Raw genomic sequence first — 14,408 nt, forward strand, 5'->3', positions numbered from 1 at the left:
TTGAGGGCAGGCTCAGTGCTGGGGCAGGAGGATGTGAGCTCATTAGCAGTGCTGTGGCCCTGTTCATCAGGAGCCCAGCAATGCTTCTCCCCGCTCTGGGAACAGGGTGAGTGGTGCAAGTGGCTGCAGGGGTGAGTGGGGAGGGAGGATGGGGCTGGTGGTGTGAGACCCGTGCCCATGGCAGGGAGAGGAAGGTGGAGCTCAGGATGCCCTTGCAGGGGGTGAGATGTTGCAGAGCAGACAAATGGAGAAGACATCTGGGGAGAGCCCCTTGGGGGCCCTCATTGCTGGCACAGCCTGGTGGCACAGCACACCTTAGGAGCCAGCTGCCCTGGGGAGGGTGGTGGTGGGGGGGATGCCCTGATCTCCTCCTGCTCTGATTCTCAGACCTTGCAATGTGAATTGCAGAGCAAAAAAACCCTAACCCAACCTCCCAAACTACACTTCCCATTCTCCCTTGCAGCCCAAGGAGATAAGCAATTGGCAGATTTAAATAGACCAGGCCAGAAGCAACCAACCTTTGGCACGATGCTTTTCCCTCCTCTGCTGCCAATCTATTGGCTGTTTAACCTTTTTCCCTGGCTCTGGAGTGGCTGCCAAGCCTGGCATTAATTTTCCTCCCAAGCTTGCTAGGCCCATGAAGTAAACAGCCATGTGCATTCCTTACTCTATATTTAACAGCTGCAGGCTGTGCTGGGGGCAACTGCAGGAGAGGGGAACCCGTGGTGCTTCCCAAACCCACGGCTCGTGAGGGTGGGAGTGGGGGAAGCTTCCTGCAGGGAGGAGAAGGCTTTCTCTCCTTGCCGGTGCTTGCAGAGCAGGTTGTGGTGGAGAGGCTGCAATGCCAGCATCCCAGGCACGCTCCAGGGCCAGGGACAGGAACAATGTCCTCAACAGGGCTGAGTTCCTCTCCCTGAACCAGCCCTTGAAGGGGAACCAGGAGGGCAGAGGCTCCGGCAGGAAGCAGAGCGGCCAGGCTGGGGCAGCCGCTGCCCAGAACGGCAGCGCCAAGGAGCGGAGGCAGTCGCAGCAGCTGCCCGAGGAGGACTGCATGCAGCTCAACCCTTCCTTCAAGGGAATTGCCTTCAACTCCCTGCTGGCCATCGACATCTGCATGTCCAAGAGGCTGGGAGTGTGTGCCAACAGAGCCTCCTCCTGGGGTGGTGCCCGCTCCATGATCAGCCTGCTGGGGATAACGGGGCACGGCATCCCCTGGATCGCAGGTACCCTCATCTGCCTGGTGAAGAGCAGCACGCTGGCAGGCCAAGAGGTCCTCATGAACCTGCTGCTAGGTGAGTGGCAAAGCTCCCTCCTTCCCACCGGGAAAGCCCAGCCCTGGTCACAAGGGACAGCAGCCCTGGGACTCCTCCTCTGGCTGTTCCCAGCCACCGATGTGGTCAGGAACAGGGAGTGACCTTTATGGTGAAGGCTCCACTCCTTGGGCCCTCTCAGTCCTGGGTTCCACGGGTGATGGATGTAGCACAAAGTGGTATCAGAGGCATGGAGTAGTCCTGGTAGTTGGTGGAGGGAGTAGGGGGAGGTCCTTGGGCCAGCGTGGGGCAGGGCTGAACGTCCAAAGCAAGGAAGTGTGCGGGTGGATACCAGCGATGATGTCTCTTAGTCAACCTCTGGTGGTTTGATAGGTGAGGAAAATGTCAAGATTTTAATCCTTGCTATCTGGGTCAATTCCTGAGGATATCCTTGAGCAAAAACAACCCCCAAACATTTCCATCCCCTCACCACCTTCTTGAGCAGACCCTGGCTCCACGTCTCAGGCGCCCCATGATGGAGTTCTACCTCCTTCCTTGCCGTGGGTTGATCTTGCATCCTCCTTCCCACGAGGACCTTTCTTGCTGCTGTCCCCATTTCCATGAGCTTATTTGACCCAGAGGCTGTGCAGACAGGCTGGGATCTTTCTGTCTCTCCTGCTAGTCCTTTCCTGTGCAGTGGTGGTTGTCCCTGTTCCTGGAGGTTGGGACGGGTAAAGGAGTTGCCTTCCCAGTTGAGCAGGGCCCATCCCACTCATGTGGACTGATGTCCCACCAGTGACCAGGCTGAGCTCTAGGTGTGACTTGCCTTAGATCCTGGGCCCAACCACCCTGGCCATGTCTACCTGAGGACCTTGCTCTTCTTGCTCTTCTGCCTTTGGCATGGGGCTCAGTTGCTGCATTGTTCCTTGTGACCAGCTGCTGTCTCATCTGGCTGTGATGCTTCCTCCTCCCCCAAGCCCCAGCAGCCGGAGCTTCTGCTTTTGGTTTGCAAGAGAAACTGAAAACATTGGATCTAGGTCTTTGCTTCCCAGGGAGCCTTGTGAGGGGCCAGAGGGACACTTCATTTCAAAGGCACCTCAGGAAAGGGACGTCCTGTCCAGAGGGGCTGGACCATGCACTCCACAGGCTCTGCAAGGTGGCCCCAGGTTCTTTTGCCCAAGTTCATCCTTTGGAGAAGGAGAAGGCTGTGCTGAACTGGCTTGAAAAGCACAGTGGTAGCTGCCTTGTCTCCCCTCTGCCTTTGGGAGAGAGTGTCCTGCTGCTGTGACATCTAACCAAGGGAGGCCATGGCGGGGAGGAAGCCAGAATAGCATCAGCGTGATGCAGAGCCTGCCAGCGTCAGCAGATCTTCCAGGGGCTCCTCGGTGTGCTGGGTCAACCTCTCGCTGAGAAGAGAAGCTCCATCTGAAAGGGCACGAGGATGAAATAGGAGGTGACTAACAGCAGCCAGATACCTCTTGACCCAGGAGTCTTTGATGGGTTTGGAGCCTGCAAACTGACCTCTTTGACTCCAAAATGTTTGAGGTCCCTATGAAGAGCTGCTGCCACCTTTGGCTGCAAAACAAGAAAGGTTTCCTTGTCCTCCTGTCACCATGTGAGGAGGCCAAAGGCAAAGCCACCTCCAGCTCGTGCTGAAACTCTGGAGTGTCAAGTGGTCACTGGCAGAGCTTGGCCCTGCAGCACCAGCTGCACCTCCAGGTCTTCTGAGCTCACATGTGGTGTCCACAGACTTCTCAGGGCATTTCTGGAGTCCTGCTCCCTTGCCTAGACACATCACTCCCATCCTTCCCCTCCCCCCTGCCAGGGAAGAACATGGTTAAACTGTGTGATGGAGCAGGACACAGCTTGACAGCCCAGGGGTCTGGCAACCACCAAAGAGCTCTGCTTTGCCCTCTGAGTGGTCCCACAAACTGCTGGGACTGACCAAGCTGCTCCTGTCAGAGGTTCCTCAGCAGAGCTTGAGCAGATCTCTGCTGAGTGTGGCCTTGGGTTGATATTTAAGGTTGCAGCCAGGAGCTCCAAATACCTCAGCAGCTGTTGCTGTGGTGCCTGCACTGCTGATGGAGGAAGAAGCCTGCCTGGGGACTGTGGGGCTGGTGGACCTCAAAAGACCCCATGGGATGAGGTCTCATCAGCAAACAGGAAGGGTATGGCAAGGCTCCTGCATCTGGCACCCTTGGTCCCTCTTGCTGCTGCTTTCCTGTGGATCAAATCCATCAGGATTTGGTGTGAAGCCCTCCTGGGCAGGGACAAGTTAAAGGGAAGGGAACCTGCTGGTGTTTCCCTGATCCCCTGGGAAGAGGGAAGCAGGGAAGCTGGGGTTGTCTACGGTACCCCTTCCTTCCCTCCCTCCCCTGGCTCTCCTCCCTTCCCCCTGCTGGCTCAGGGTTTGATCCATCAAGCAGAATTTCTGATGCAGTCTCTGGGCAGGGAGCCAGCCCAGCAGAGAGCACTTGGGGAGGATTTGCAATCAGGCTTTCAAGGCGAGGAGACAGGAGACTGCTGAAATGGGACTGGGAACCTGGCAGAAGCACCACTGCAGATGGAGGGGGGGCCCTTGTGCCTGAGGAGCTCTTGGCAGGAGCTTTGCCAACCCAGGCAGGAGCATTTCGGGTGAGGGGTCTGCCCCTGGCGCGCTGCATCCGTGCCGGCTGCAGATGTTGATCAGCCACCCCAAGCCATGTTCTCCCCCCTCCCTGTCAGCTGTGATGGAATTTATTGATCCTCCTTCTCATCATGATCTTTCCCAGCAAGTGCCAAACAGCCAGGGAAGCTGCTCAGGCTCTGTTACTGAAAGGAGGGAAGAGATCAGGCATCTGTGCCCACTGTCAAAGTCCCTCTGCCAGAGCCTGCTTTCAGGAAGGCCATCCCAGCACTGCCAGCTCCGGCTGCTGAAGAGTCAGGAGGGAAGTCTGCACCCCCTGGGCAAGCTGAGAAGATCATACCTCAGGAAAACTCCCAGGTTTAGGCTTCATTTTCTTTCCCTGCCAGGGCTGGAACTTTTGGGGCTGTCCAGGCTTTCCCCTGCAGTCACAAGGGCTTCACAGGAAAGCTTAGGAAATCCCTTGGCCCTTGCAATTGAGGGGGGGGGGGGGAGGGGGGGGGGAGGGACAAACAGATAGAAAACTGACCCTAAAATTCCCAGCTCTGCTTCAGAACCAGACAGAAACCTCATTCAACCTCGGGGGGAGGGAAGCAGTCCCTCGGTTCTGATCCATCTGGTGGGGATGTGGATCCAAATTTAGTGATTCATTGACTGCAAAAGCCAGCAGAGAACATTTGGATCATTGATCTAACCCAGGGCAAAATGCAGGCTGTAGCACATCCCTTGATTTATTCCTCTTCAATTTGTTGAGGGTGGGGAACAAATAAAAAACCCCAAGCACTCAATCTGATGGACAATTACCAGCCAGGGGGAACGTGTCAGAACATTTCTGTCTGGCTGCAGTGGTAGGTGAAGCTCACAGGGCTTTGCTCTCAGCTGGACTCTTCCCTTCACTGCAGCTGTCTCACTGCCTTGTTTCCTCAGCTGAGGAGCTCTTGCAGCCAACATCTCCTCTGCCTTTCAGTGTTTTGGATGGTGCTCAAGTCGTTTCTTCACCTCCTATTTATCAAGCTAAGCAGAACGAGCTCCTCAGCCTGATGGACTCTCCAGGTCCAGGCACCTTCTTGCTGCGACAGGGACCCAGGTGGCTGCTCTGGTGAACCTCCCCTGCTGGGTTTGGAGCCAGTTCCACCTCTGCCTCTGCTGTCAGAAGGTATCTGCTTGGTTAACCCTTGCACATAGAATACATATTTGTGCTTGGTTTGAAGCACCAGCCCAGAATCCCAGCATGGTGTGGCTGGAAGTGACCTCTGGAGATCATGCAGTCCGCCCCCATGCTCAAGCAGGGCACCCACAGCAGCTTGCCCAGGAGCAGGATGCCCAGCTGGGGTTGGGATCTCTACAGAGAAGGAGACTCCACAACCACTCTGGGCAGCCTGCTCCAGGGCTCCAGCACCCTCACACCAAAGAATTTTCTCCTCCTGTCCAGGTGGAGTCTCCTGGGTTCCAGTTTGTGCCCCCTGCCCCTTGTCCCTGGGCACCGCTGATGTTCTTTGGTCGTGGCTCTCTGCAGTAGCCGTTCAGAACGGCAGAGGCAGCCCTGCTGTTCTCAGTGACACAGGTCCCGCTCCTCAGCCATCAGCAGCGCCCTGGCGGGGTGGGGGGTGCGGGGGGCTGGCTCCCTGCTGCTGTCGCTGAGCATTTGTCAGCGCCGAGCCCAGCGGTGCCGCGGGCGGGGGGCGCAGCGGCGGGCGGAGCACGGGGGGAGGAGGGAAGGAGGAGAGCCAGGGTCGCTTCTCCGCTCCTGAAGGTCGGCAAGGAGGCAGCTCTTGCTCTCTCCAGCCTGCTCCCCGAGCGCTGACCTAGCTTCAGTCTGATTGGGAACCAAGCCACGACATTGTGAGGCAGAGTCCCCTGCAGAGCTGTGACTTATCTGAGCCACAGAGACATTTATTTATTTCTTTATAATAGCTATATTTATAAATGCACAGTGTCGAGGTAGGTGTGCTCCTGAGGGACACGGGGTAGCACTAATATTAGCTTGGACTTGGTGATCTTAAAGGTCTTTTCCAACTGAAATGATTCTGTGAGTCTATGTCCAGGACCCCTGCAGTCCCACCTGGCAGCTTCCAAGCAGGATCAGACCGGCAGGAATGTGGTAGGTTAGGAAGGGAAGAGTGAGAAATGCCTTCACCACCCCCCCGAGCCCCCTCTGACCCCTCTCTGCCGGTGCAGAGGCGCTTCAGGTGTTGCCATGCTTGCCCTGGGGAGTCCCTGTGGTGGAAATGCAGCTGCTGCAGCCTGCTGCTGGTAAAGGTCACCGAGCAGATGAAGTGCCCAGGCAGTGGAGGCAAACTGGTCCTCTCCAGCCTCAGGCCTCAGCAGCTCAGACCCAGCAGAGAGGCTGAGGAGCTGCCTGGCTGATGGATCGGTCTGCAGGCAGCAGGGCTTGCTAAGCCAAGAGCTAAGAGATGCTTTGGGGCCAGATGTGTCTATTTTTGCCCTTTCATCTTCCCACTGTGAGGCTGGGGATGTTCTGAGCTAGAGAGGGCAGTTGATGTTTCTGCAGGGAAGGGGAGAGAGAGCAGCCCAGGAGCTGGCACCCTGCATGAACCATTCCCTCCTTGGAAAATCTGGTGCATGGGGAAGGTCCAGCCCCTGCCCTGCTCCCCTCCCAGCTCTGCCAGTGCCCACTGAGAGCTCAGCAACTTTACCCAGCGAGGTGGAAGCCTTTAGATGTCAAATAGCCCAACGTGACTGACCCGTGGTGGGTGCTGGGCAGGGGGAACGACACAGATGCCCACATCATAGCCAGCATCCAGACACAGGTCCAGCCTGGCATTAAATGCTCCTCTCCATCGCAGCAGGCTGCTGCTCTGCCTCGTGTTGTCCTGCCCAGACACGGCAGTTAAAGTCCCTGGGCCTTTGGTGGGTGTTGTCCTCATCCTTCATCCTTTCACAGCTGATGAGCTCAGGCATCTGTGAGCAATGCCCAGCTCTGCCAGCTTCCCTGCCCCCTCCCCTTCCTCCTCTGCTTCCTCTCAGGCGAGTGCAAACTGCTCACTGCAGGGCAGGCTGGTGAGACTGCAGTGTCCCTTGGTAAAGGACAGTCAGTGACAGGCTGGCACCCATTTGGCTGTGGCTGGAGCAGGCTGGTGGGGAGTGCATTGCCAGGGACCCGCATAGGGTCTCTGCCATTATCCCTGTGGTCTGAGCAGCCCTTTGGTACTGGGCAGCACGGAGGAGTTCAGGTCCTGGCTGGCTGCTGGGTGCTGAGGATGCTGCAGCCATCAGTGTGCAGCCCCTGGGGAAGCTGCAGCAGAGCTGAAACCCAGCCCTCAGCAGGAGAAATGTTCCAGAGCCTGAGTGCAGAGCCAAAGAGAAAAGAAGTGCGAGGGCTGTTGAATGGGAAGAGGGGGAATAAAAGATGGGAAATGAGTCATCCTCCTGTCTGTCACGCCGGGAACAGCTTCCCCTGCCCCTGCCTGCGGCTCGCAGGGGACAGTGGCTGCTTCCCTGGGGCAGAGCCAGCCCTGCCGGGGCAGCTGAGCCAGGCTGTGGCCCGAAGGGAGATGCCAGGAGGTGGGTGAGTGTGGCTGCCTCTAACCGGCCTTGACAGGAGCCGGGGGTGGGGGGAGGGAGGTGGGGAGGCGTTGGGCAGCAGGGGAGTCACTGGGAGGAGCAGCAAGCGGGGATCCCGCTCCGGCCAGCCTCGGGGGAGGATGGGGATGGGAGAAGGGAGTGATGTGAGCTGCCTCTTTCTCCTGCCCTCGGAAGAGATCCCCATGTCTTCATGCAGCTCTGGTCTTGCTCTCCATTTCTGTCTGCACAGGGATGCTGGGAGAGCAGCCCCAGCTCTAATGCTCCATGAGATGTGATGGTTGGAGGTCCTCTGAGCACCACAGAATCAGCCCCAGTGGTTTTTTGGCCTTACTGAGGGCAGCAGGGAGCAAGCACAAGCACAAGCAGCAGTGAGTCCAACCAGGAGCCCAGCCTCTGTGGGCTGGGAGATGCTGTTGGCCACCAGCCCAAGGCAGTTGTCTCCCTCCAGCTCAGCCCAGGCGGTGCCATCCTGCTGGTGGTGTTGCAGTGAGTGCTTTGGGGAGGTGCTGATGGCACCTGAGCTGCTGCCAAGGTGTACCCAAGGGCTTTGTGAGCTGTCAGAGCCCCCCTGGGGGGCAGCTGAGCCATCCTGGGGGCAGTGCTGGGTTAACTTGGCTGTGACTGGATCTGAAAGGTCTCTCCCAACCAAAACAATTGGATGGCTCCATGGGTCTCAGCTCCTTTTGCCATCAGCAGGAGCTCTCCTCTCTGCCCTCACCCTCTCACCCACCTCCCATCCCCAGGCTGTGCAGAGCCTGCTCAGTAATTGCTGCTGAGATGCAGACTGCCCAGCTCCCAGGGGTGGAGGAGGACTCCAGGCAGGCTGTGTTTGCACTTGGGGGCTGTTTCTAATCAGCTAGGATATAGCAGCTCTATTTTTAGCCTTTTTCTTTCTTTCTTTCTTCCTCCTTTTTTTTTTCTTTTTTTAATTAATTGCACAATGCTGCTTTCCACCATTCCCCTCCCCCCCCCCAGCCCTGTGGTCACTTGCTCCACTCTGCTGCTTCTTCAGCCAAAAAAATAACCTCCCCCCAAAGCTCCCCAGAGCCTGATTCCGTGGCTCTTCACTGTGCTGTGCCATCTGTGCCTTTTGTCTGCCCTTACACCCAATAGTACCCTCCCTGGGGAAGGGAAGGGAGGAGAGAGGTTCACTTCCAGAGGGGTGGACCTCCTCCAGCTGCCACCAGCTTCACTGGAGTGAGGATGAAGATGCTTTTGAAACCTGCATCTTTCATTAACATCAACTAGACAAGGCTGCAAACGACTCATTTTCCAGGTCAGGAAGCCTGATGCCTGCAGGAGGCTTGGGAAGTTCAGAAGCAGCAGGAGAGGGCATGCAAGGGGCGGGGGGGGGTTGTGGAAAGAAGGAAAGGAAAAAGGTAGAAAAATATGAATTGAAATTGGGGAGGAAACTGGACTCTTCCCTGGGCATGGGGACATTTGTCCAGGGTTCACTCCTGAGGCAGGTTGGCTGGCCTGGGAAAGCCAGGCCCTCCAAAGCCAGCCTCTCCCTACACCTGGCCTCAGCTGCCTGCCAGGAGCCTGCCACAGCTCAGCAGGGCTGCCCTGGCCCCCAGCATGGTGGCACCAGGTCAGAGCAGGCTGCAGGCTCGGAAGCCCAGGAGAGGAGGTCTCACCAGCTTGGCTCTGCTTTAGCATGGGGCTGAGGCTGGGCAGAGAGGGCTGAGGCTGGGCAGAGAGGGCTGAGGCTGGGCAGAGAGGGCTGCCTGCTCCCAGCCCTGTGTGCCTCCCGGGCTCTCTCTCCACGCTTGGACTCACTGATCTTGGAGGAGTTTTCAGCCTTTATGATTCTATGATTCTCTTCATTCCTGGGCACTTACCTCCCCCTTTTCCTCTCCCCACGTGCTCAGCCACAGTTCTGGGAGGCTGAGCCCAGCCTGTGACTGGTTTTGATGCTGATCCCACAGCCTGGCTCTGGAGAGCAGCCTGGTCTCAGCCCAGCAGCCCCATCTGCATGAAGTCATGTGAGCCAGGGCTGCAGGAGCAGATGAGGCCAAGGGCTTTTTTGGCTTTCTCCTCTTCTCCTCCCCCCTCCTTGTCCCCAGCACTGCACCCAGGTTGGTTTTCAGCTGTGGTTTTGATAACTTGTTTGTGTAAACATCTCAGCTGGAGTCTGCCCCCCTGTCCCTGGAGACGCTGCCTGGCTCCGGCGATGCCCCCGAGGGTGCTCTCTGCATCCACAGCCTCTTCCAACCCTCTTCCAGAGGCATGGCAGCAGAGAAGGCTCCTCAGGCACTGGGACAGGAAGGACCTGATGGTGACAGGAGACATCCAACCCTTTCAGCTTCTCTTAAATAGGAGCTTGGGCTTTGGCTTGGCACTGCTGTGTCCTTGCTTTGGGATTGTCCTTGTGCCTGGCCAGCACAGGGCTCACCTCTCCTCTCTCCTCCCTGCTCCTACCCTTAGGTGGTGGGAGCAGGGCAGAGAATTGTTGTCCTTTGCTTATTAATAGATAGAGAAGCTGTGCCCAGGGGTTTCTCTTTCAGCTCAGGCCCTGCCTGATGCCAGCTGTTGGCTGTTTACCACACCAAGGGGATCTCTGATGCTAAACCTGTGGCAGGCAGGTGAGACTTGCTCCCTGGGTTTGTGCTCTCAGGAAGCTTTGGCTGTGAATAGAGCTCTTTGTGATGGGTTTGCAGTGGAAATCTGAAGGATTATTTCCATTAACACCAGGTCAAAGGGGAGATTCTGTCTCTTCTTTCAGAAGAAGGTGAAAGAAGCAATGAGGAGCAAGAGCTAAACCTTCCTTTGCTCCTTCACATCCACCACCACCTGCATTTTACTTCCAGCGCTGCCTCTGTTTTAAATGCAATGCAATGGGGTCAGGGCATGATGAAAAAAAATGCATCAGATGGCAATTTCCTGCTCCCCTCAGCTCACCCCTGGGTCAGGTGGCACTCTGCCATCCCTGCTGTGCCTCTGACAGCTTTGCCTGTCTCCGGGGAGCTGCGCTGCGCAAGTGCAGGCTGGGGAAGCAGCTGCAGGCTCCCTGCTCTGCTCCCTCCTGGGGCCATGTTTCAGAGAGTCACAGAATTGCTTGGGTTGGAAGAGGCCTCCAAGATCATCCAGCCCAACCTTCAGCCCAACACCACCATAGCCACTAAGCCATGTCCCAAAGTGCCACGGCTTTGGGCTGGGTCTGGATGTGTTGGGGAGGGCTGGGTCTGGATGTGTTGGGGAGGGCTGGGTCTGGATGTGTAGGGGAGGGCTGGGTCTGGATGTGTAGGGGAGGGCTGGGTCTGGATGTGTTGGGGAGGGCTGGATCTGGATGTGTAGGGGAGGGCTGGATCTGGATGTGTAGGGGAGGGCTGGGTCTGGATGTGTTGGGGAGGGCTGGGTCTGGATGTGTTGGGGAGGGCTGGGTCTGGATGTGTTTGGAGGGCTGGATCTGGATGTGTAGGGGAGGGCTGGGTCTGGATGTGTTGGGGAGGGCTGGGTCTGGATGTGTAGGGGAGGGCTGGGTCTGGATGTGTAGGGGAGGGCTGGGTCTGGATGTGTTGGGGAGGGCTGGGTCTGGATGTGTTGGGGAGGGCTGGGTCTGGATGTGTAGGGGAGGGCTGGGTCTGGATGTGTTTGGAGGGCTGGGTCTGGATGTGTTGGGGAGGGCTGGGTCTGGATGTGTAGGGGAGGGCTGGGTCTGGATGTGTTTGGAGGGCTGGGTCTGGATGTGTAGGGGAGGGCTGGGTCTGGATGTGTTGGGGAGGGCTGGGTCTGGATGTGTTTGGAGGGCTGGGTCTGGATGTGTAGGGGAGGGCTGGGTCTGGATGTGTAGGGGAGGGCTGGGTCTGGATGTGTAGGGGAGGGCTGGATCTGGATGTGTAGGGGAGGGCTGGATCTGGATGTGTTGGGGAGGGCTGGGTCTGGATGTGTAGGGGAGGGCTGGGTCTGGATGTGTAGGGGAGGGCTGGGTCTGGATGTGTAGGGGAGGGCTGGGTCTGGATGTGTAGGGGAGGGCTGGGTCTGGATGTGTTGGGGAGGGCTGGGTCTGGATGTGTTGGGGAGGGCTGGGTCTGGATGTGTTGGGGAGGGCTGGGTCTGGATGTGTTGGGGAGGGCTGGGTCTGGATGTGTTTGGAGGGCTGGGTCTGGATGTGTTTGGAGGGCTGGGTCTGGATGTGTTGGGGAGGGCTGGGCTGCTGGCAGCAGAGCTGTTGTGCTGATTCACTCTGGCAGTGCCTGGCCCCCGGCAGCAGCAGCAGCAGCAGGAGGATAGGACAGGGATGCAGGGAGGCTCTCAGGGCTTGGTGGGGGCTCTGCTGGCACCCAGAGCTGGGCAAGAGCAGTGGGGACCCCCCCTTGTGCTTCTGGAGCTGGGGCAGGGCAGGCTGCTGGGGCTGTTTCATCAGTAAGTTGCTGCATGAAAGGAACAGAAAGTGCAGGGGGAGGTGACAGGAAAGGAGGCATCTGGAGGGTTCTTTTCCTTCTTTTAAGGGCAAATTAACCCCCGGGATTAGTGCTGTCGTTGCCTTCAGACCCCGAGCTGTGTGCAGAGGAGGCTTTCTGTGCATCACTTGATGAAAATCAAACCTAGCAGTACTGAAAGCCCATTTCATTCATCTGCTGAATGAAAGGATTATTAAAACAGCTCTTTGGCTTCCTCTTCATGCCCTGAACACCTCCACGAGCTCATGCCTGCAGCCCTCGAGCTGCCCTGGCGTCAACTTTGACCTTTAAAGCAATCTTGTAAGCGCAAGGTGGGCCCAGGGGGAGCACCACGAGTCACCAGGGCACATGGGGGGATGTTGCTGCTGGTCTCTGGGTGGGGAATGGTCGGTGGCAGGTGTGTTGAGCACCATGCAGGAGGCACTGGGGCTCCCTCAGGGTGCCCAGGCTGCTTGCTGAGTCCTGGCTGGGCTCCCCAGCAATGCAACAAGCTGCTGAGTTCAGCAGCTTGGGCTGGAGTCGTCTCTTGGCAGCGGTGGTTCCTCAGCTCTCTGAAGCAGCTGCACCAGGCTGAGCTCCCAGGGTTGTGTCCCAGAGCTTCAGCTCTCACCCAGCACTTGTCCAGGCTGAGGGGGGACCCATGGGCAGCACAGCATCCCCTGAGCTCTGAAACCAGCTCCTGGAGCACTTTGCTGAGTCGAGGCCGTGCAGGGTCACCTTGGTGGGGTGAGGAGCTGGGCTGAGGGTGATTCAGGAAGCCCAGCATGAGCAGAGCTGGGTGGCTGCCCAGCCACAGGGAGATAGCCCTGTGATGGCCAGCCAGCCCCAGCACCCCTTGGCCTCAGTGGCTGTGAGCTGAGCTGGTGGCACTCACCCTGAACAGGACACCCTGGCAGGGCTCTGCAGCCTTTGAAGTGCCTCCTTCCCCAAAATACCAGCAAATCCCAAAGTGCAGAGAAAGGCTCTGCTGAGTGCCAGGGCTCCCACCATGGGCTGCAGACCTGCAGGGACACAGGGCTGGAGGACAAGAACAGAGACACCCAGGACCACTGACTGCAGGGCCAAAAGGGTTTGAATTTTAGCTTTGCCAGTTGCTTTCTTCCTCCCAGGGGGATTTCTTGCCTCTGCAGTTGGGTTTCTCCTCTCTGATGATGATGTCTGCCTTCCCCATAGGTGAACAGAGAGGGTTCAGTAACATGTGGGTGGTATCTGAGGATGGGGGCTGCTGTGTGCAGCTGAGCTGTGGACACCTGGCTGGAACTGGACCCAAAGCTTTGTTTGAAGACAGTGACAATGCTTGGAAGTTCTGCTCTTGGCTCTGCTCCTGCTTCTGACTCTCCCTCCTACCTCTGACTGCTTCTGTCTCTGACCTTTCCCTCCTCACTTGTCTCTCACCTCTCCCTCCTCACTTCTGCTTCTGTCTCTGACTCTCCCATCTCCAACTCTGCTTCTGTCTCTCACCTCTCCCTCCTCGCCTCTGACTCTCCCTCCTCACCTCTGCCTCTGCTCCTGCCTCTGACCTCTCCCTCCTCACCTCTCCCTCTGCTCCTGCCTCTCACCTCTCCCTCTGCTCCTGCCTCTCACCTCTCCCTCTGCTCCTGCCTCTCACCTCTCCCTCTTCCCTCTCCCTCTGCTCCTGCCTCTCACCTCTCCCTCCTCACCTCTCCCTCTGCTCCTGCCTCTGACCTCTCCCTCCTCACCTCTCCCTCTGCTCCTGCCTCTGACCTCTCCCTCCTCACCTCTCCCTCTGCTCCTGCCTCTGACCTCTCCCTCCTCACCTCTGCCTCTGACCTCTCCCTGCTGCGCTCTGGTTTTGCAGCCCTGCTGCTGGACATCGTGATCGTGGCTGGGCTGCAGAAGCTGGCCAAGCGGAAGGGCCCTTTCGACGTCACCCCTGGCCTGTTGGACTACCTGACCATGGACACCTACGCCTTCCCCGCGGGGCACGCCAGCAGGGTGGCCATGCTCTCCAAGTTCTTCCTCAACCACCTGGTGCTGGCCATCCCCCTGCGCATCCTGCTGGTGCTGTGGGCGCTCTGCGTGGGCTTCTCCCGCGTCATGATCGGCCGGCACCACATCACCGACGTCCTCTCCGGCTTCGTCTTCGGCTACCTGCAGTTCAGGCTGGTGGAGTTGATATGGATGTCTTCCAACACCTGCCAGATGTTGATATCCATCTGGTGAGCGCCAGGGACCGGCTGGCTGCTTTCCTGCTGGACCTGGGGAGCCTCCCTCCCCGGCTGTGGGCTGGAGGCGGCGGCACCTCCGGCGCCGGTGCCGGTTTGTGATGCTGCTTCCTCGCCTGCAAGAGAAAAGACAGAGCCAAGGTGTTGCCCACCCTGGAGTGGGGTTTAGCAAGGGCCATACCTGTCCTGTGGCCCTACCCTCAAACTGTGCTTGGACAGCAACCTGACTAAGCTTTGTGGGTGAGAGGAAGGAGCTCTGTGTCTGCCTAGTCTGGGGGGTCCACGCTGGCCCCTCAGGATGGGCAGCCCCTGAGAGCTTCCTGAGAACATCAACGTTGGGAAACCTTCTTGAGGCCAAAAGCTTTTGGCCACAGAGCTGCTTCTATTTCTCTTTTTTCTG

At 58.0% G+C, this 14,408-nt stretch overlaps 1 protein-coding gene across 1 annotated transcript; it reads left to right on the forward strand.

The window, feature by feature from the left end:
• Positions 1-594: 594 nt before the first annotated feature.
• PLPP7 (phospholipid phosphatase 7 (inactive)) lies at positions 595-14,173 on the forward strand. The gene is made up of 2 exons (XM_009896192.2): positions 595-1,292; positions 13,642-14,173. The coding sequence occupies exons 1-2, from the start codon at positions 842-844 to the stop codon at positions 14,004-14,006; spliced, it is 816 nt and encodes a 271-aa protein (XP_009894494.1). The 5' UTR covers positions 595-841; the 3' UTR covers positions 14,007-14,173.
• The last annotated feature ends 235 nt before the right edge of the window (positions 14,174-14,408 follow it).

Source organism: Dryobates pubescens, chromosome 29, assembly GCF_014839835.1.
Source record: "Dryobates pubescens isolate bDryPub1 chromosome 29, bDryPub1.pri, whole genome shotgun sequence".
Lineage (NCBI taxonomy): Eukaryota > Metazoa > Chordata > Aves > Piciformes > Picidae > Dryobates > Dryobates pubescens.